This window comes from Oncorhynchus masou, chromosome 23, assembly GCF_036934945.1.
Source record: "Oncorhynchus masou masou isolate Uvic2021 chromosome 23, UVic_Omas_1.1, whole genome shotgun sequence".
NCBI classification, from domain to species: Eukaryota; Metazoa; Chordata; class Actinopteri; order Salmoniformes; family Salmonidae; genus Oncorhynchus; species Oncorhynchus masou.
In genome coordinates, this window is record NC_088234.1 from 27,640,405 (window position 1) to 27,661,982 (window position 21,578).

The following is a 21,578-nucleotide window of genomic DNA, read 5'->3' on the forward strand; positions in this document are numbered from 1 at the left end:
CTGCCTGCTTCATATAGCAAGTCACAACTATGTGACTCTGCCTGTAGGAGCGACCCATTTTTGTGAATGGGGTGGTGTACCAAATAAATTGGCAACCGAGTGTAGAATACCGGTGAAAACTATCTCGATCAGTTTTTCTTAATCCTGGTCTTTGGTACCCAAAGGTGTGCAAACATTTTTTTTGCCTGTTGCTCTACACACCTGATTCCACTAATTGGACCTTTTGATTAGTGTAATCGGGTGTGAAATGCTAGTGTGAAAAAATGTGCGGGACCAGCATTAAGAAACACTGATCTAGATGATTGACATCTGTTTTGGAGTGGTTGTTGATTCGAGAGAAGCTGTGGTGATGGCACCTTAGCTTGTTGTGACACGATTCATTTAGCCGATTCTGAGGTAAAAACTTTTTTTTTTTTTTTACGGAACGTGGAGGGACCTATCTGAATTGATTCAATGGAAACTCTTGTTTTATTTGCAAATGTTCTGTTTGGGCAACTTGTTTGGACTAATGATTACATCCCATGTTGGGACAGAAGTTTAACCTGACCAGTTTTATAGCCATAGACAATAACTAGGGCACAATGTTTTTCCAGGTTAGGTCTCTGGAAAAAAACTCCTGGCCCTAATCACCTGTCATTTGTTTCTCTTGAGCTCTTCATATGTTTTTCGATAAGTACTCCCTCTGAGTCTTCTCCCTCCACCCTCCCATTCTGAATGTAGTCTGTGTACCTTATTCAAATTCCCATTTCCCTTAAATGACCTAACCTAACCATCACAATAGGTGAATTTATGTTCAGAAATAGAGAGTGAGGAAGGAGGTGTCTGCACAGTTCAGTAGATCAAACGCTGTGCCCGCATTTGGTTTGATTTTGTTCCGCTTGAGAGGGTTTGTGATACTGATTTCAATCTGTTTATGTTGGATACATTTTGTAGATTTCAACAGCCTCTTGTCTGATTTAAATGTATTCAAGTGTGAATATCCAAATAGGAACCCAGAACGAAGAAGTCTGAATCCCATCCGTTGAAGAATGGACAGGATTCAACATCTGTTATTATGGGGTGAGCTCCTGCTTTTGACAAATGCATTCATTCTCATGTGTAAATTTAATGTTTTAAAGGTGAACCTTGTAGGGTGTAAAGAAACAAGCAGTAAGTCAATTGTAGATCAGAGTACTATCTATGAAACAAATATTGTATTTGGCAGCTTAAACCACAAAGAATGACGCAAGAATGAGAGAGTTGCTTAATCATTCAAAATGCCAAGTGACATTTATAAGAGATATTTTGTTTGGGAGTAATGTATCCAAAACTTCCTTGAGTAGCTATCCGTCATATGAAAATGTCATGTAAAGACATCCCATAAATAAAAGGCATCCAATGGCGCCCAGTTGTGTTGATATGAAATACCAGTGGCATCAATTTACTAATCTAATCAATAACCCGTATTCATAAAGCGTCTATGATCTAAAAGGCAAAAATGATCCTCGATCAGCACTCCTATTTGGAGATGTTTTATGAATACAAGCCTGCATGTTAGGAGCTAAAATAAATAACATTTTAACATGTGTTTCAACCATAGGTCCTTAAATTGGCTGAATAGGGTCATTGATCAGCATACTGAAGAGGAAAATCCCTGTTAGCTGAATATGATCTTGAGTTTTCTCTCTCTCTCTCCCTCCTCCCAGCTTTGTTGGTGGTGTGCTGTTTAGCTGAGCGGCAGTACTTCCTCCAGTCGAACTCATCCACCTGGGAACAGGCCAGACTCCACTGCCAGGTAGAACACAAAGATATAGAGAGTAGAGGTCGACCGATTATGATTCCTCAACGCCGAAACCGATTATTGGAGGACCAAAAAAAACGGATACCGATTTTATATATATATTTGCAATAATGACAATTACAACAATACTGGATGAACAATTAAAACTTTTATTTAAATGTTTTATTCTGGGGGCTCCCTAAGTGTGTGCAGGTTTTTCTCCAACCTAGCTTTAAAATGCCTGGTTAAACCAGTGACTAGATTGATGATGATATCAAATATTAGTGCTGTACTGGAACAAAAGCCTGCACCCGTTCTGGCCCTCCAGGACCCAGTAATAGCCACCCCTGATATAACTCATAATAACTTTGTCATGTTAGGTGTGCTATAAAGAGCTGGTGAGCCTCACCCCTGACAACAACCTGCAACTCGTCCAGAACCTAAACTCTAGTTACTGGATCGGCCTCCGCAAGACTCTCCGCAATGACTCCTACCCCTGGTCCAGCTGGTCCAACGGAGACCCCCTCACCTTCCAGAACTGGTACCCTGGCCACCCCGTACTCTCCAAGCCCAAGGACCATGTGATGAAAGTTAACTACGGCTCCAGCCTCCCCAATGAATGTGGGTGTTCCTGCACCAATGAGAGCAAGCCAACCAATGTTACCCCGGCACCTACTGCTACCGGTAGCTACAATGATACTGGTTACGGTAATGATACAGATGACCCTTTCCCAGAGGATGAAAACAGGACAACGTTATCAACGATGGAAGCCATGGCAAAGATGAAACTAATAGAGATAGCTGAGAGGACAACAGTGGCAACAGAGGTGACAACGATGACATCTGAAATGACTACGGAACCAACGTTCTTTACAGGAGTTACTGGTGGCATCAGTGGGACGAATGAGACGGACACAGATGAGAACCAGTGCATAGCCCTATACAGTTTTGGACTTTGGTTTGATCAAATCTGCTCAAAGCCTACCCCCTATATCTGCTATGAAGGTAGGGGGGTTTAATTTATTTATTTTTCTTCTTTAAAAAATGGAATTTAGTGTGATGTTGGCTTTCTGGGAAGTAGATTGAGATGTTGATGTTGGGGGGGGGGTGTAATACTTACTGGTAATCATATTGATATGTTTTCTATTTGACTCGCATCCTTTTCCCCCGTCTTTGTCACCTTCTCTTACCCCCTCACCCAACCCACCCCGATCAACAACCGCATCTCACCTGTGTATATAGACCGTTTCTACGGAAACGCCACCATGACCAACAAGACCCTACACAGCGGGACTCTGCACTGGACCCGCGGGCCTGGTGACATCAGCAGCTACAGGGTGGAGGTCAACTCCTCTGACTACAATCTGACCCTAAACCACAGCAACTTGAACCGGACTTACTTGAACTACGACCTTTCCAACCTCACCGCCGGCACCCAGTACAACGTCCAGGTGTTCCCCATTAAGTGTGGAAGGGACCTCAACCCACAGAACGTCTCCTTCTACACCAGTGAGTATGGGGAATAGCACTAGTATCAAATGTCACTGTTGAATAGGGCCACTACAACCACTATTACTGCTACTACTGCTACTGTACTACTACTACTAAAAATTGTAGTAGTGTAGATGCTAGATAGATAGAAATTACATGTACAGTGCCTTCAGAAAGTATTCATACCCCTTGACTAATTTCACATTTGGTTGTGTGAATGGCAGCCTGAATTCTAAATGGTTGAGAAAAATATATATTTAAACCATCTACACACAATACCCCATAATGACGAAGTGAAAACATGTTTTTAGAAATGTTTGCACATTTATTGAAAATGAAATACAGAAATATCTTATTTACATAAACATTCACACCCCTGAGTTAATACTTTGTAGAAGCACCTTTGGCAGCGATTACAGCATTGACCAGTCTTGGATAGGTCTGTATCAGCTTTGCACATCTGGATTTGGGGATTTTCTCCCATTCTTCCTTGTAGATTTTCTCAACATCTTAGATGGGGAGTGGCGGTGAACAGCAATCTTCAAGTCTTTCCACAGATTTTCAATGGGATTCAAGTCTGGGCATTGGCTGGGCCGCTCAAGGACTTTCACATTCTTGTTCTGGAGCCATTCCCACATTGCTTTGGCTGTATGCTTGGGGTCATTGCAATTTTGGCATGTAAATCGTTGCCCCCAGCCTAGGGTTGTTTGCACTCTGAAGCAGGTTATCATCAAGGATTTGTCTGTATTTGGCACCATTCATTGTTCCCTCTATCCTTACCAGTCTCCCAGGCCCTGCTGCTGAAAATCACCCTCATAGCATGATGCTGTCACCACCATGCTTCACTGTAGGGATAGTGTTAGACTGGTTTTCTCCAGACCACAGAATATTTTGCCTTAGGCTCTGAGTCTTTCAAATGTATTTTTGCAAACTCCATGCATGCTGTCATGTGCCTTTATCTAAGGCAGAGGTGGGCAACTCCAGTCCTTGAGGGCCTGATTGGTGTCATACTTTTTCTCCATCCCCAGCAAACACAGCTGATTAATCAAATTGCATTCTAAACTGAAGATCATGATTTGGTGATTATTGGAGTCAGGGGTGTTCGCTGGGGTTGGGGCAAAACTGTGACACCAATCAGGCCCTCGAGGACTGGAACTGCCCACCTCTGATCTAAGGAGTAGCTTCTGTTCTTGCCACCCAACCATAAAGCCCAGACTGGTGAAGTACTGTAGAGACTGTTGTCCTTCTGGCAGGTTCTCCCGTCTCAGCCAAGGAACTCTGTAGTTCTGTCAGAGTGGTCATTGGGTTCTAGGTCACCTCCATGACCAAGGTCCTTCTTGCCCGGTTGCTCAGTTGGGTCGGATGGCCAGCTCTAGGCAGAGTCTGGGTACTTCCATATTTCTTCCATTTCCCAATGATGGAGACCATGTGCTCTTGGAAACTTTCAACACTCTAGAAATTACAGATACAGTGCATTCGCACACCTAGACTTTTTCCAAATTTTGTTACGTTACATCCTTAAATTGTTTTTCCCCTCATCAATCTACATACAATACCCCATAATGACAAAGCAAAAATATTTTTTTTGTTTTTGTATTTAAAAAAAACTGACATCACATTTACATAAGTATTTAGATCCTTTACTCAGTACTTTGTTGAATCTCCTTTGGCAGCGATTACAGCCTTGAGTCTTCTTGGGTGTGACGTTACAAGCTTGGCACACCTGTATTTTGGGAGTTTCTCCCATTCTTCTCTGCAGATCCTCTCAAGCTCTGTCAGGTTGGACGGGGAGCGTTGCTGCACTATTTTCAGGTCTCTCCAGAGATGTTCGATTGGGTTCAAGTCCAGGCTCAGGCTAGGCCACTCAATGACATTCAGAGACTCGTCCCGAAGCCACTCCTGCGTTGTCTTGACTGTGTGCTTAGGGTCGTTGTCCTGTTGGAAGGTGAACCTTTGATCCAGTCTTGAGCGCTCTGTAGGTCCTGAGCGCTCTGGGGCAGGTTTTCATCAAGGATCTCTGCTCTGTTAATCTTTCCCTCAATCCTGACTATTCTCCCAGTCCCTGTTGCTGAAAAACATCCCCACAGCATGGTGCTGCCACCACCAGGCTTCACCGTAGGGATGGTGCCAGGTTTCCACCAGACGTGACGCCTGGCATTCTGTCCAAAGAATTCAATCTTGGTTTCATCAGACCAGAGAATCTTGTTTCTCATGGTCTGAACGTTCTTTTGGTGCCTTTTGGCGAACTCCAAGTGGGCTGTCATGTGCCTTTTACTGAGGAGTGGCTTCCATCTGGCCACTCTGCCATAAAGGCCTGATGGGTGGAGTGCTGTAGAGATGTTTGTCCTTCTGGAAGGTTCTCCCATCTCCACAGAAGAACATTAGAGCTCTGTCAGACTGACCATCGGGTTCTTGGTCATCTCCCTGACCAAGGCCCTTTGTCATTATGGGGTGTTGTGTGTAGATTGATGATTTTTTTTAATATCCATTTTAGAATAAGGCTGTAACGTAACAAAATGTGGGAAAAGGGAAGGGGTCTGAATACTTTCTGAATGCACTGTATATGCCTCATCACTGTATATGCCTCATCTACTGACAGTTCCTTGGACTTCATGGTATAGTTACTGCTCTGACATGCACTGTCAACTGTGGGACCTTATATACACTCACCGGCGAGTTTGAGGCACACCCGTCTTTCCCCCACTTGGCTTCCAGAACAGCCTGAATTCTTTAGGGCATGGATTCTACAAGGTGTCAGAAATGTTCCACAGGGATTTTGGTCCATGCTGACGCAATGGCATCCCGCAGTTGCAGCAGGTTGGACGGCGGTACATTCATGCTGCGAACAGTCCATCTCATCTCAAAGATCCTCTATTGGGTTTGGTGAGCAACAATGTTCAGATACACTGTGGCGTTCAATCGTTTCTCAATTTGTATCAAGGGACCTAACCCGTCCCAGAAAAACATTCCTCACACCAGTACACCACTGCCACCAGCCTGTACCACCAGGCAGGATGGGTCCATGGGACTCATGCTGCTTACGCCAAATCCTGAGTCTGCCATCAGCATGACGTAACAGGAACTGATATTCGTCGCACCAGGCAATATTTTTCACTCTTCAATAGTCCAGTGTTGGTGATCGTGTGCCCACCGGAGCCACTTCTTCTTGTTTTTAGCTGATCGGAGTGGAACCCGGTGTGGTTGTCTGCTGCAATAGGCCACCCGTGACAAGGATAGATTAATTGTGAACTGTTATTTGTCTGTTTGTGGCCCGCCTGTTTGCTTGCGTGATTCTCGCCCTTCTCCTTCAACCTCTCATCATCAAGCTGTTTGACACCCATAGGACTGCCGCTGACGGGATGTTTTTTCTGTGTCGCACCATTCTCGGTAAACCTTAGACAATGTCTTGCGTGAAAAGCCCAGGAGGGCGGCTGTTTCTGAGATACTAGATCCGGGGTGCTTGGCACCAAAGATCATACCACGCTCAAAGTCGCTTGGGGCACCTGTTTTGCCCATTCTAACGTTCAATCGAACAGTAACTGAATGCCTCTGCCTGCTTTATATAGCAAGCCACGGCCACACGACTCACTGTCTGTAGGAGCGATACATTTTTTTTGTGAACGGGGTGGTGTACCTAATAAACTGGCCCGATGAGTGTAGACAGGTGTTACTTTCTAAATCCTTTCCAAGCATTTGAACTGGCCACAGGTGGACTCCAATAAAGTTCTAGTGATATCTCGAGGATAAGCAAAGGAAATTGGATGCACCTAAACTCAATTTGGAGAGTCATAGCAAAGTATTGTGTATACTAATGTAAATTAGATGTCTGTATTTAATTTAATGCACTTGCTAACATTTCTAAAAACATGTTTTCACTTTGTCATTATGGGGAATTCTGTGTAGATGGGTGATAAAAATCCATTTAGTACATTTTGAGTTCCGGCTGTAACAACAAAATGTGGATTAAGTCGAGGGGTATGAATACTTTCTAATGGCACTATACGTGTAGATGGTTATTATAATGGTATAACAATGTTAAAGTATCGATATCAGTGGAGATGACGATTATGCTGACGACTGATCATTCATTCTCTCTCAGAGCCTGATGTGATCAAATACCTCAACGTCACCAAGGTCTCAGAAACCAACATCGCCCTGTCCTGGTCCGCTCCCGAGGGCAACCGTGACTTCTACTACATCCAGGTGAGGGGTCAACCTCATCTGAAAATGACCACACACACAGAGAGCGCTGTGGTGAAAGGCCTGATACCGGGGGGGTACTACACATTTGATGTCAACGCCAAAGTGGAGGACGAGTCCATCGAGGGAGACCCACTGAACATCTCCTCCTACACCAGTAAGTTACTGCAAACTGTTGTTTGTTGTTGATTTTTCCTTTGCAAATGTTTGACTGGTTTTCCTAGAGGGAAGTTTCTATAGGGGAAACAGTAAATAAGGCTTGCCACGTCAATTTCATTCCATTGAGAAAATTAATCTGACATGTAATTATAATTGAAAGGTTAGGATGCAACCGCACCCCAAATCATTTTCAGAGATTCAAATTTGTACATGACCCAGTGCAAATTACACACACACACACTGATCTCTTCTTTCCCCTTCAGAGCCAGGAAAGGTGTCAAACTTAAACGTGTCTGATCCTACTGCTGACTCTGTCCACCTCCGATGGGAGCAGCCCGCAGGGAATATCTCTGGGTTTAGAGTGGACGTCTTGCATGAAGAAAACGTCAATAACAAGTTTGTCGCCTACCATAGAACAGTAACAAGTACTGTATGTAGGCTGCTATTGTAACGGCTTTCGTCTGGTGAAGGAGAAGCGGACCAAAATGCAGCGTGGTGGTTATTCATGTTCTTTAATACAAAGGAACTAGACATGAAATAACTAACAAAATAATGAATGAACGAAAACCTAAACAGTCCTATCTGGTGTAGACACAGAGACAGGAACAATCACCCACAAACACACAGTGAAACCCAGGCTACCTAAATATGGTTCCCAATCAGAGACAATGACTAACACCTGCCTCTGATTGAGAACCATATCAGGCCAGACATAGAAATAGACAAACAAGACATCCAACATAGAATGCCCACTCAGATCACACCCTGACCAACCAAAACATAGAAACATACAAAGCAAACTATGGTCAGGGTGTGACAGTACCCCCCCAAGGTGCGGACTCCGGCCGCAAAACCTGAACCTATCGGGGAGGGTCTGGGTGGGCATCTATCCGAGGTGGCGGCTCTGGTGCTGGACGTGGCCCCCACTTCACCGTGGTCTTAGTCCCCCACCTTGTCCGCTTCCGTGGCCTCCTAGCCACGGCACCCCAACTTAATAACACTGGACAGAGGGGCAGCTCGGGACAGAGGGGCAGCTCGGGACAGAGGGGCAGCTCGGGACAGAGGGGCTCTTCAGACTCCGGCGGCAGCGCCGGACAGGCGGGAGACTCTGGCAGCGCCGGACAGGCGGGAGACTCTGGCAGCGCCGGACAGGCGGGAGACTCTGGCAGGTTCTGGCAGATCCTGGCTGGCTGGCGGATCTGGAAGAGTCTGGCAGACTGGCGGATCTGGAAGGGTCTGGCAGACTGGCGGATCTGGAAGAGTCTGGCAGACTGGCGGATCTGGAAGAGTCTGGCAGACTGGCGGATCTGGAAGAGTCTGGCAGACTGGCGGATCTGGAAGAGTCTGGCAGACTGGCGGATCTGGAAGAGTCTGGCAGACTGGCGGATCTGGAAGGGTCTGGCAGACTGGCGGATCTGGAAGGGTCTGGCAGACTGGCGGATCTGGAAGGGTCTGGCAGACTGGCGGATCTGGAAGGGTCTGGCAGACTGGCGGATCTGGAAGGGTCTGGCGGATCTGGAAGGGTCTGGCAGACTGGCGGATCTGGAAGGGTCTGGCAGACTGGCGGATCTGGAAGGGTCTGGCAGACTGGCGGATCTGGAAGGGTCTGGCAGACTGGCGGATCTGGAAGGGTCTGGCAGACTGGCGGATCTGGAAGGGTCTGGCAGACTGGCGGATCTGGAAGGGTCTGGAAGAGTCTGGCGGATCTGGAAGAGTCTGGCGGATCTGGAAGAGTCTGGCGGATCTGGAAGAGTCTGGCTGACTGGTGGATCCTGGCAGACTGATGGCTCTGGCTGCTCCATGCTGACTGGCGGCTCTGGCTGCTCCATGCTGACTGGCGGCTCTGGCTGCTCCATGCAGACTGGCGGCTCTGGCTGCTCCATGCAGACTGGCGGCTCTGGCTGCTCCATGCAGACTGGCGGCTCTGGCGGCTCCTTGCAGACTGGCGGCTCCTTGCAGACTGGCAGCTCTGGCTGCTCCATGCAGACTGGCAGCTCTGGCTGCTCCATGCAGACTGGCAGCTCTGGCTGCTCCGTGCAGACTGGCAACTCTGGCTGCTCCGTGCAGACTGGCAACTCTGGCTGCTCCGTGCAGACTGGCAGCTCTGGCTGCTCCATGCAGACTGGCAGCTCTGGCTGCTCTGAACAGGCAGGAGACTCCAGCAGCGCTGCAGAGGAGGAAGGCTCTGACAGCGCTAAACAGGCGGGAGACTCCATCAGCGCAGGAGAGGAGGAAGGCTCTGGCAGCGCTGGAGAGGTGAGGCGCACTGTAGGCTTGATGCGTGGTGCTGGCACTGGTGGTACTGGGCCGAGGACACGCACAGGAAGCCTGGTGCGGGGAGCTGCCACCGGAGGGCTGGTGTGTGGAGGTGGTACTGGGTAGACCGGACCGTGCAGGCGCACTGGAGCTCTTAAGCACCGAGCCTGCCCAACCTTACCTGGTTGAATACTCCCGGTCGCTCTGCCAGTGCGGCAAGGTGAAATAGCCCGCACTGGGCTATGCAGGCGAACCGGGGACACCGTGCGCAAGGCTGGTGCCATGTAAGCCGGCCCAAGGAGACGCACTGGGGACCAGATGCGTAGAGCCGGCCTCATGGCATTTGGCTCAACGCTCAATCTAGCCCGGCCGATACGCGGAGCTGGAATATACCGCACCGGGCTATGCACCCGCACTGGGGACACCGTGCGCCCCTCAGCATAACACGGTGCCTGCCCGGTCTCTCCAGCCCCCCGGTAACCACAGGAAGTTGGCGTAGGTCTCCTACCTAGCGTCGCCATACTCCCTGCGAGTTCCCCCCCCCCAATACATTTTTGGGGCTGACTCCCGGGCTTCATTGCCAACCGTGTTCCCTCAACGCCGGCTCCTCTCTCCGGCTGCCTCTGCTCTCCTAAGTGTCTCCACTTGTTCCCATGGGAGGCGGTCTCTTCCAGCCAGTATTTCCTCCCATGTGTAGCAACCCTTGCCATCCAAAACATCCTCCCATGTCCGTTCCTCATTGCGCCGCTGTTGCTGTTGCCTGTTGTCACGCCGCTTGGTCCTGTTGTGGTGGGTGATTCTGTAACGGCTTCCGTCTGGTGAAGGAGAAGCGGACCAAAATGCAGCGTGGTGGTTATTCATGTTCTTTAATAAAAAGGAACTAGACATGAAATGACTAACAAAATAATGAATGAACGAAAACCTAAACAGTCCTATCTGGTGTAGACACAGAGACAGGAACAATCACCCACAAACACACAGTGAAACCCAGGCTACCTAAATATGGTTCCCAATCAGAGACAATGACTAACACCTGCCTCTGATTGAGAACCATATCAGGCCAGATATAGAAATAGACAAACAAGACATCCAACATAGTATTCCCACTCAGATCACACCCTGACCAACCAAAACATAGAAACATACAAAGCAAACTATGGTCAGGGTTTGACAGCTATCAAGTATGTAGGCTATCATTGTTCACGTAGCCCAAACCAAACACATGCCATTTGACTATTTATCGCTAATGTTTTTATAAATCAAAAGACCCATATGTTCTTTTCCCCCATGGGATCATGGGAACCTTGAGAACAATCAGGAAATTGCCACTTTCAAAACAACTGGAATTATTTATTTTTCCAATTTCCCAGTCGTCTTGATAGCACCAAGAGCATTAAATGACCTGGGAATTCACATAGAAATGTAATGAATAGAACACACTCCATTCTCCAGCTATATGGAACAGAGAACAGTCTCTGATCTACAAGACAAGAGTGCGTGTGAACAGTATTGACACAAGGCTATTTCTTGTTTATTTATAGGACGCTGAACAGCATATACCTGAAAAATACAAGTCTAACGGTGCCGAACCTGCCGGCAGGCGCCAAGCTCTGGTTGAGCGTGGTAGCACTGGTGCCCGACGCATTTGTGAAAGGAGAGCCCAGCACCGTGATTGCCTTCACCAGTGAGTTTGGACAGATGATAATGGTGTTGGGAGAAGTTGCCCCTAGACAACTAATGGTTGAGGTTAGGATTTGGGGAGGGGCAGCTGATCCTAGATCTGTATCAAGGGGAAATTTTACCCAGGACAATGAGGCATTAGTTGATTGATTGGATGTTTGAGTGGTTGGTTGTTTGGGTGGTTCATTTGCTGAAGGGTTTCTTGATTGGTATGTTGGATAGTATCCTTGTGAATGATGTATAATACCTGTATATTATCGTAGGAATAGCCGATGCGCGCAATTTGTTACTGTAATGTATTTCCCCCTGTCTCACATGAATCTTTACCCCCCCCCCTCCGCTCTTCCCTCTCACCCCCATAGGTCCAGGTGACATTACTGACTTAGAGTTGGTCCCTGCTACGTACACCATCAAGGTGACCTGGACAGCTCCCAAGGGCAACTACGAGACTTTCAGCGTTCAGCTCAATCTAGCCGCCTTGGAACAGGAAGTCGAAAAAAGGAGCAAATCGCCAGTCCTCTCTCCTTCACGGGACTGAAGGCAGGAGCCGAATATACAGTGACAGTCACCACTCTGAATGGGTATCTCAAGAGCCAACCAAGGAGCAGAACAGTTTTCACTTGTGAGTTATTAGTTTAACTCCCTTTCTCTCTCTCTCTTTGAATAGATTAACACAGTCAAGTCCAAAATGATTGGCACCGTTGATAAAGATGAGCAAAAAAGACTACAAATACTGAGCTATAATTTATGCTCAACATTTTGGCGAAATTATATTATTTCCTACTATTTTTTGTTTTGTTTTACAAATAATATATATTTTTTCTTTAAAAGATGGGGGCCAAAATTATTGCCACCTGTTTTCAATACCTAATCTTGTGAGGATTATGGCACTGAGCCTTTTTCTAAAATGTTTTATGATATTGGAGAACACATTGGGAGGGATCTTAGACTATTCCTCCATACAGAAACCTTCCAGATCCTTGATATCCTTCATATGTGCCTATGGACTGCCCTCTTCAATTAAAACCACAGGTTTTCAATGGGGTTCAAGTCCGGAGACTGAGATGGTCATTGCAAAACATTGATTTTGTGGTCAATTAACAATTTCTTCGTGGATTTTAATGTGTGCATGGGGTTATTGTCTTGCTGAAAGAACCACCCGAGGCCAGGTTTCAGCCTCCTGGCAGAGGCAAACAAATTGTTGGCTAAAATGTCCTAGAACTGGGTAAAGCTAATGCCATTGACCTTAACAAGGGCCCTAGGACCTGTGGACGCAAAATATCCCCATAACATCAAAGATCCACCACCATATTAAAGTAGGAGTGTTTTTGTTATGCATATACAACTTTCTTTCACCGCGAAACCGACCACTGGTGTGCGTGGCCGAAGAGCTCTATTTCCATGTCATCCAACAAATGTAAACGCTTGGAGTTTCTTAAATGCCATGGGTACTTGGATTGGAACTGGTGCTATGGTCAGATGACGTGAAAATAGAGTTCCCTCCACCATGCACACAGTGGTGGGTTTTGCGTCGAAAGAAAGATGCATGTGCAGAAAAGAACCCCATTCCTATTTTAAAATGTGGTAGTGGATCTCTGATGTTATGGAGATATTTTGCTTCCACTGGCCTTGGGGCCCTTGTTAGCAGACACTCCTATCCAGGACCTAAGTGTATATACTGGTAGAATAAAAAAAAGACAAGGGGATAGAAATTTTGACTTTTTAATGTTGACGTCTAGTCAATATTTTTCTCACACGTGCACACAGTTCCTGTCCAACCGGAACCAGCCCAAATCGACTCGTTCAGTGAGAGTCATGTCACCCTGTCATGGGGAGCCCCAAAGGCATCCCAAGGCGTAGAACTGACATACCTGGTCAAATACACCACTGAATTCTGGAATTTGACAAAGAATGTCACTGTGAAAAATGCCACCACCTATATATTTCATGGGTTGCATGCTGGGACCAACTACGACTTCGAAGTACGAGTGAAGGCGGGAACCCAGGAAAGCAGTCCGGTCACAGTATCACAGATGACAAGTAAATGAAACAATATCTTGTTTACAAATGTAATAATAATAGTGACTATGTTTGTCTTTGTTTTTTGTTAATCATCAATCCCTTACATCTCAACTCCCTACATCTCTATATTGCCCTTTCTCTCTCCTCTCTCTACTCTCTCTCTCTCTCTCTCTCTCTCTGTCCCTCTCTGTATCTCTGCCTGCCTGCCTGTCTGTCACTGCCAGTTGCTAAGAAGAGGGTTCTGACTATTACCATGAAGTGTTCCTCCAGTGTACCCCTCCACTGTGAGGACATCCGCACACAGACAGAGGTCCTGTCAAAGGTGAGGTCATCATCATCAAATCCTCCAATCACATGGCATTCGTCACCAACCCTTTTAATCACATTACGTATGTACATTGTAGTCATTTTTATCAGACTCTCCTATCCAGAGCCACTTACAATGAATTGGTGGGACAACCGCATACTGTATCAGGGTCATAAAAAATAAATAAAATCAGCGCCAGGGATGCTAGTAACAGTAAATAGAAAAAAACTTGCTGAAGTTCAGTGTCATATGTGTTCCCCATCACATACACAATAAAAAGACTACAGAGTAAATAAAATGGAACGTTTTCCTATAACACATCGAAAACAAAACTGAGTCTGTCCTTATTTCTGTTACAGTTGCAGGAGCATTTCCGCAAGGAGTTCTACAAGAAGATAGATATTGTGTTCTGGGAACTGGACTGGAGAGAGGCATAATATCTCACACAAGCTTGACCAAATACTACTACTTTAATACACATTTAAGGGAATTTGCCGTATCACTTTTGATCCCTAAAATGGGGGTACTATATACAAAAACGCTGTAATTTCTGCACGGTTCACCCGATATAAATGAAAATACACTCAAATTAAAGAGTACAGAGTACATATCTACTTTAACCTCGTAGTCACTGTATCATTTCAAATCCAAAGTGCTGGATTACAGAGCCAAAACAAAAACAAAAAACTACTGTCCCAATACTTTGGGAGCTCACTGTATGTGTGTTGAATTCCTTGTCCTTGTTTTCAAAATGTCATGTTTTCTTTGCAAATGCATTTCAGTAACATATTGTCTCTTACCAATTGTCAAATGAATCAATGAAAATGTACTTCATCTGACTGTGGTGTGGATAAAACTACATTATGTAATCAACTTAGCTTTTCTAGTGTAAAACAAGTATTTTCTAGTAAGTCTCTGTGCATCTCAATCAAGAAGGCACCTGATGTTGTTGAAGATTGGTTTTTCGATTCAAACAATTTTTGCTTGTTTGACGCTATACTGTTTTTTGTTGTTGTTTTTTTACAACTTGGTCGGCCATGTTACGTGGGGTAGTGGATAACTATTGGACTATTTGTAGCAAATAGCAATCGATAACTACTGTATTGAACGAGGATGCAATGCCCCAAACGTGTAATTAATTGGTGCACTAACCGAAAATGTAGCAATGTAGCATTTTGCTCCATTCCAGTAGTTAAAAAACACAAGTGATAACTAAGTGCTTAGTGAGCGGAGACGATGCCTGTCCAACATTTCCATTCTCTGAAACCAACCACGAAGCACAGCAGTTGTTCAAAGTAACTAGATAGCTAGGGAGCTAAATGGCTTCTCATATCTGTGAAAACCAAGGCTATCTAATGAGTTATCTTGTTGACCTCAGAATGTAAGCACGGGTACTACTAGCTAGCTAGTTAAGGGGACATTCCACTCCAAAATCTAACGTTGTTAGATTATGTTTTAGACCTATGTCAAGATCCACATCCCATACCATCAATTCCAAATGAATGGAATTGAACATTTCCGAACAATCTCTCTTTGAAGATGCGTTGCAACTCCCCTGTTGCGAGAAGTTCTCCACTATAGCCTGCAAAAGCATATCCTTTCACCGGTAATTATGATACTCTTTTGTTTGGAGGATGAGCAATGATGAAAGACGTGTTTTTATCATCACAATTTCCTAAAACTAGAAACATTATGGGCCAGTTTCCTGGATACGTAAGCCTTTTCCTAGTCTAAAAAACATTCTCAATGGAGAATCTCCATATAAATATATTTTTTAGTCCTGATCAGGACTAATCTGTGTCCTGGGAAACTGTCCCTTAGTGTATAATCAGCATGCACAGTTATTCTCTAATTTCTTCATTGCATAGCATACTTGTCCCCTATACCAAAACCAACCCCTACCCCATGGCACTTATACCTTGTCCCCGGTGTCTTCTCCATAGGTTTCCTAGAAACACAGAGCGAAGGCTCCAGTGGTGTTCTGCCCCCATCTGACAATGTCCTGACCAGCAGTGGATCCCCAGCACCTAACGTTTGTTCTGCAGCAAACACTTCACCCACAACATGTTTGACCTCACAGGCCAGATGGTCAGACTGAGGGGCCAGATGGTCAGACTGAGGGACCACACCGTACCCTCAGTCTTCAACTTCCGCCAGAGGAGGAAGGTAGGTATACAATCCAAAAACATCCCCATGACACGAAACACTAGACGGTACAGAAACAATATAGCCTAGAGACACTTTCCTACCACAATGTAGTCCCTCGTCCATAGGGTAGAGTGGGATAAGTTGAGCCTTTTTTTAACACTCAACATCATTCCATTAATGGAATTATACTATTCTTTCTAACAAAGATATCTACATATATTTCAGGATGTTGTGCATCCCTGGATATACTCGGAATTCATGTAAACATTGCCGTTTTGAAAACATAGCTTGCTCACGGGAATGGGGTAAATTGAGCCGCAGGACATATACACATGTATATACTGAATGAAATAGTACTACTTCCTTTTTAAAACCACGTCTATCTTTATTTCCCAAACACTATTTGCGACAGGCATTTTGTCATTTAAGCTTCTTTTAAAACAGGCTTAACACCTAACAAACACTTTACTGTTTTTTTAAACACATATCCCAGCGATAATGCCTTGCATTATGCCTGGGAAGAAAACACTTTAATTTGCTCATCTTGCCATTGGCTCTATTAGCTCACACAGCCTCACGGATGCACTTTCATTCTATGTTTAGGACCTCATATTGAAGCATATATAGACCCCAACGTACCTATAGAACAATCTTAAAGCTGCAATATGTAACTTTTTGGGCAACCCGACCAAATTTACATAGAAATGTGAGTTATAGATCTGTTCTCATTAAAAGCATGTGGATCTGTTCTATGGTGTTATTTCTATGCTTTCGGTTTGGTACACCAGCTTCAGACAGCTGAAAATACAATATTTTGGGTTATGGAAAAGATATTTCACAGCGGTTTAGATGGTACAATGATTCTCTACACTATACTTGCTTGTTAGGGGAACTAATATAATTTGAGTAACTAGGAATTGGTGGAGCGATTTCAGCATAGTGCATCTTTGAAATTATCTACATTGGTTTAGAATTGTAATTGTCATTGTATTTTTACCTAACTTGCTTACCACTTTTCCATGTGGTTTCTTCCTTCACGGACTTCATGAAATGATGACCTCTTCCTAAATTCCAAATGTATACATTTTGTGTATGGTTTCCCAGAAACAAGGGTGGCTCAACTTACCCCACTCTCCCCTAATCAACCCTGAGTCCCTACCTCTAGAGCAGGGTATCTCTAACTAGGTCCTGGGCTCCCCCTTGGGTGTACGTCTTGGTGTTTGCCTAAGCACTACACAGCTGATTCAAATAAACAACTCATAATCAAGCTTTGGTTATTTGAATCAGCTCTGAAGTGCTCGGGCAAAAAACAAAATGTGCACCCAGGTGGAGCCCCAAGACCCAGTTGGGGAAACCCTGCTCTAGACAGTAGACACTTTTGGCTTAATACATATGAAAAAGACGTCAGTGCTTTAAAAATACTTTCTCATAACCGAAGTTGTTCAATAGGGTTTGTCAAATGGTAATAAAAAAAACTCTGGTGCATATATTTGTGTCTGCCCCGCCTCATAGAAGAAGAGAATGGGAGAGCAGGAGGCATTGAGTTGTAATGAATCACATTGCTGATAGTCAACCTGCTGTGTGCCTGCTGTAGCACAAAACTGCCACTAGATGTCACCCTATTTATTTACCTAGATTCACTTGTAAAGGATGGCAAAAAAAAAAAACATTTGTCGTGGTTGAAGTCAATGCAGTTTTCCATTCAGGAATCATGAAGTCCATATAGAAAGCAATGGGGAATTTTCAATGCATGAAGTGAATTTCAGTTCAGCACCTGAATTGCCTGGATTGAAAACTGAATTGACCCCATTCTGATTGTTACATCAATTGAGCACTTATTTTTGATACCCCGTTTCTCTCTCTTGTTTTCCATCCAGAACCCACCCTTCATCATCCAGGGCTTCCGCTTCAGGGTGTCAGAGTTCGTGTCCCACGTCTGGAGCACCTGGATGGAGCTTCTGCCGAGACGGATGAGACAGGGAGAGGGTTGAAAAGAGAGTATGCGGAGGGGAGAGTAGGGAGGGTAACCTCTTGGTGGAAGGAGGGGGGCATAGAGAGGTAGAGGTGTGGAGAGAGTGGGAGACAGAGTGAGACCAAAAATAAATACAAAAAAAGTTTGAATGAAACCTAGATAACGTCAGATGACATACTGTACTTGCCCCATAGCATGAACTTGACTCTTATCAGTAAATAAATATTAGAATGTCGGTAGAATCATGAGATAATGCTGGTTTTAGGTTGTACTTTGTAGTCCACCAAAACAAAGCCATTGTTTTGACTACTCAGGATCTGACTTAACGAACCACGTGATTGTTAGAGATAACCGTTATCGGTAGGAGTTTTATTTCTCCTGTGCTTTTCACCTATACTGTAATTGTAACCTATCAGCCTTGAGCACTCTGGTTCCCTCTCCCCACCAGATCCCCAGCCAGCGTTACATCACTCCTTTCCAGCCTCGCCTAGCCAACGGCCAATGGTTCCTCGGGTGTGCCGACATCCACTCCAGCCGCCGCAAGCGAGGGGACACACCCAACCCCTCCTACTAGGCCCTAACACTACCTCTGCAGCGAACGCGTTTGCTGTCTGATGGAGAAGGGGATGGCGTTCCGTTACCTGAGGGCGGTGCGCCCTACCCGGATCGGCGGTGTAGCTAGACAGGGCTTGGGAGGTGTGCTGCTTCCTGGCCTGCCTTCTTCACCTCCCTCAGGGAGTCAAATAGGTCCAAGACCAAGGGCCTCTGTTACAACTATCTCTGCGAGCAGGCCCAGACCAACTACCTCCACGAGGAGGCCCAAGCTACAACCTACATGTGAGGAGGCCCAGACTTCAACTAAAAGTTGCTTGGGCCTCCTGAAAGATGTTTTGAGTTTAAAAAAATGTTTTCTGAATTGTGTACAATTAATTGTTTATTACTACTGTTAAGACAAAATATAATTGACTTAATAACAAGACACCTTGTTCCAAAGTTCAAAATAAAACTTTTTGGGGGACAAAGACAATGTTGTTTTCATTCCTTTTCAATTTCCTAATGCCGACATAAATGAATACAATATTATTGATGAACAGTCTTCTAACAGGTAGATTTAAACAAACCTGATTTTATACCACTAATTGTATAATTAATTCTTAAATTGATTCCCTTAGAATCAGAGGAAGGGGAGGAGTGTACACTGAAAGCACTTGAGAGCTCAGACGTTTTTGAGACTATGAGTAAAAACAATGAAAAGACAGCCAGAGTTCCAATGGGTGGAATGGAAACTTCACTAAGAAGCCCAGAGAATGTCAGCATGACACACAAAATCAATCTGTAGAATACAAATATATGTTATAGCAAATATACACCCCCATAGTCTACATGTCAAACAACAGATGTATGGAGTGGGTCACAAGGTTAGAATTTGTATGAAAAATATTAATTATTCACAGCAGACAGCATCTGCTGTGAAGACTGTTTTCATTGTGTGGAAACTAGGGTCTGGCCCTCAAAAACAAGGTTCCCCTCATTATCCTTACCCAGGTCATCTCTCCCTAGTACCTCATAATACACAAACACCAACTCATGCTATGGAATGCAGTTTTTAGGTCTTTATTACCAAGCCATTCATAAATCAATTGTCAGCGTTGAGCCTCAAAGACTCCTCTCAGGGCACACAGACACAGATAAGCGTGTACTAATAGAACCCTATTCTATTGCATAAAACAATCGTTTGATGCAATAACAAGTATTATAACATAATCTTGTAATTTCTCTACCATACATGACAATGGTTTGGCTAAGCAGAAACTGCATCTAATTAAAATCCTCAACCAAACAAATGTTGTTGTTTTTGTAGTGTGGATATTAATGATGAATACTGTACTGAGATAAATTGGATGCCATAATGTTGGTCACGGTTCTTCTTGTCAAAGCATTTCTATTGGTTCTAGCCTATCTCAGTGTTCAGACAACTTACCCATGTATCTTTTACATAGCCTACCACACTACAGCCTAGACTACAACCTGTATATACACTTTAATACACTTTTAATGACTTCCCTATCTGTCATTAACTTCACTTGTTTTCATGCATCGATAATTACAACCCCAACAAAGATATTTAGTACAGTTGCTACTACGGTGCCTAAGTCAAAAAGCATTGTTTCGATGTTAAACTCCGATAATAACACAATTTCATCTTGTAATTTGTTTGTATTTCTAATATTCCCTCATTAGGTCTAAAAGCTATGGCACTCGGGACAGAGCCAGCGGAGCGACAGCATCAGCGCCAAGCGGACCTCCACAGAGTCACCACCATGCTTCCCATTGTCACTCACGGTGCCTATCACTATCGCTGACCCATTTTATGACTCTTCATGAGTAGGTCTCTTCATGTATGAGAACACTCATTATGTACTTTACAGGCCCACTCCACCCTAAACAAACAGATTCACATACACTCAATCTATTTCAGATGAGTCAGTTGACAATGTTATGATCTACTGACTCTTAAAGTCAAAGTACATTGAGAATATAGGAGTAGCCGACAGGTTTTTATGACTGCGACCTGTTGCTTCTTCTTCTAGTGATTCCTATGAACCTTTCAATCCTAAACCAACATGCTTCTGTGTGGCATCCTATGCGTTTAGCTATCTTGTCCCTGCCCTGTCTGCCTCACATACCATCCTCTCCCCCTATCGTGTGGACTCCATATGCAGGCTGTGTGCAGAGCGGTAGCTGCGGTGCTGGGGGCGTTGCTACTTCCTCTCTGTGCGCCTGGAGGAAAACAGGAAGTGGAGGGAGAGCTCCGAGTTATGTCAGCAGCACAACGCCAGCCTGGCTGCCATAGAGGAGCACACTGAGATGGTATAAAGAGGAGAGGGAGGGATGCAAAAAGAGAGTGTTTGTGTGAGAGAGCAAACGATGTAAGGTAGATTGAGGTATGTCTTTTTGTGATAACTCAATCTGAGGAGAGGAGAGTGGGAAAGAATAAGATGAGCCAACAGGGTTGTTGGACTCGGAGCGTAGGGTCTGTGCATACCCGAGGGGGGGCGGGAGTCTATTTGCTGTGGACTGTGAGGCCTATGGACCCTGGCTGTTTGTGAGAGAGACGTTGGCCTGGATGCCAGGTAATAAATAACCCCAGTATCTGTCCACCTGTGTGAAACCCATTCAAGATCATAAACCACTACTAAGGACTTCACAGTGAATAAAAATAAACATACTCTACTTATATCTCTTGTAGATATTGTAGGGTTGTATTACTGTATGCATAACAACATTAGGTTTTTGACCTCTCCTCTATATGTTATCATCTCTTTCAATCATTCGTCACATCTGATGCTTAGTGTTCTTCCTGTTCAGCATTTGTTTATTGGTATCCATGGTGTTGTTTTCAATGTTTGTCATTTCACATGAGCCTGGAGGGGTGGGTGATCACACCATCATTGCTATGGGTGGGGTTGTACAGGGATGCTGTAGGTGTCGGAGCACATCTACAACATCATAGAGCTGTTTGTGTGCAGTATTCTAACAACCACACTTGCGCTATGCAGAACTCTCACTTAGAGTTCACATAT

The 21,578-nt window shown here is 44.8% G+C and overlaps 1 protein-coding gene across 2 annotated transcripts; it reads left to right on the plus strand.

Moving 5' to 3' along the window:
• The first annotated feature begins 483 nt into the window (after window positions 1-483).
• Window positions 484-18,941, plus strand: LOC135510683 (receptor-type tyrosine-protein phosphatase eta-like). 2 transcript variants are annotated; one of them, XM_064931790.1, is made up of 13 exons: window positions 484-886; window positions 989-1,059; window positions 1,686-1,774; window positions 2,140-2,764; window positions 3,002-3,268; window positions 7,350-7,607; window positions 7,873-8,005; window positions 11,407-11,549; window positions 11,908-12,167; window positions 13,313-13,585; window positions 13,792-13,889; window positions 14,234-16,040; window positions 17,900-18,941. In XM_064931790.1, exons 2-9 carry the CDS (start codon window positions 1,029-1,031, stop codon window positions 12,081-12,083), a joined length of 1,722 nt encoding a protein of 573 aa, XP_064787862.1. In that variant the 5' UTR covers window positions 484-886; window positions 989-1,028; the 3' UTR covers window positions 12,084-12,167; window positions 13,313-13,585; window positions 13,792-13,889; window positions 14,234-16,040; window positions 17,900-18,941. The 2 variants fall into 2 exon arrangements, with proteins under 2 accessions (XP_064787862.1, XP_064787863.1); XM_064931791.1 differs by having other exon boundaries at window positions 484-1,059.
• The last annotated feature ends 2,637 nt before the right edge of the window (window positions 18,942-21,578 follow it).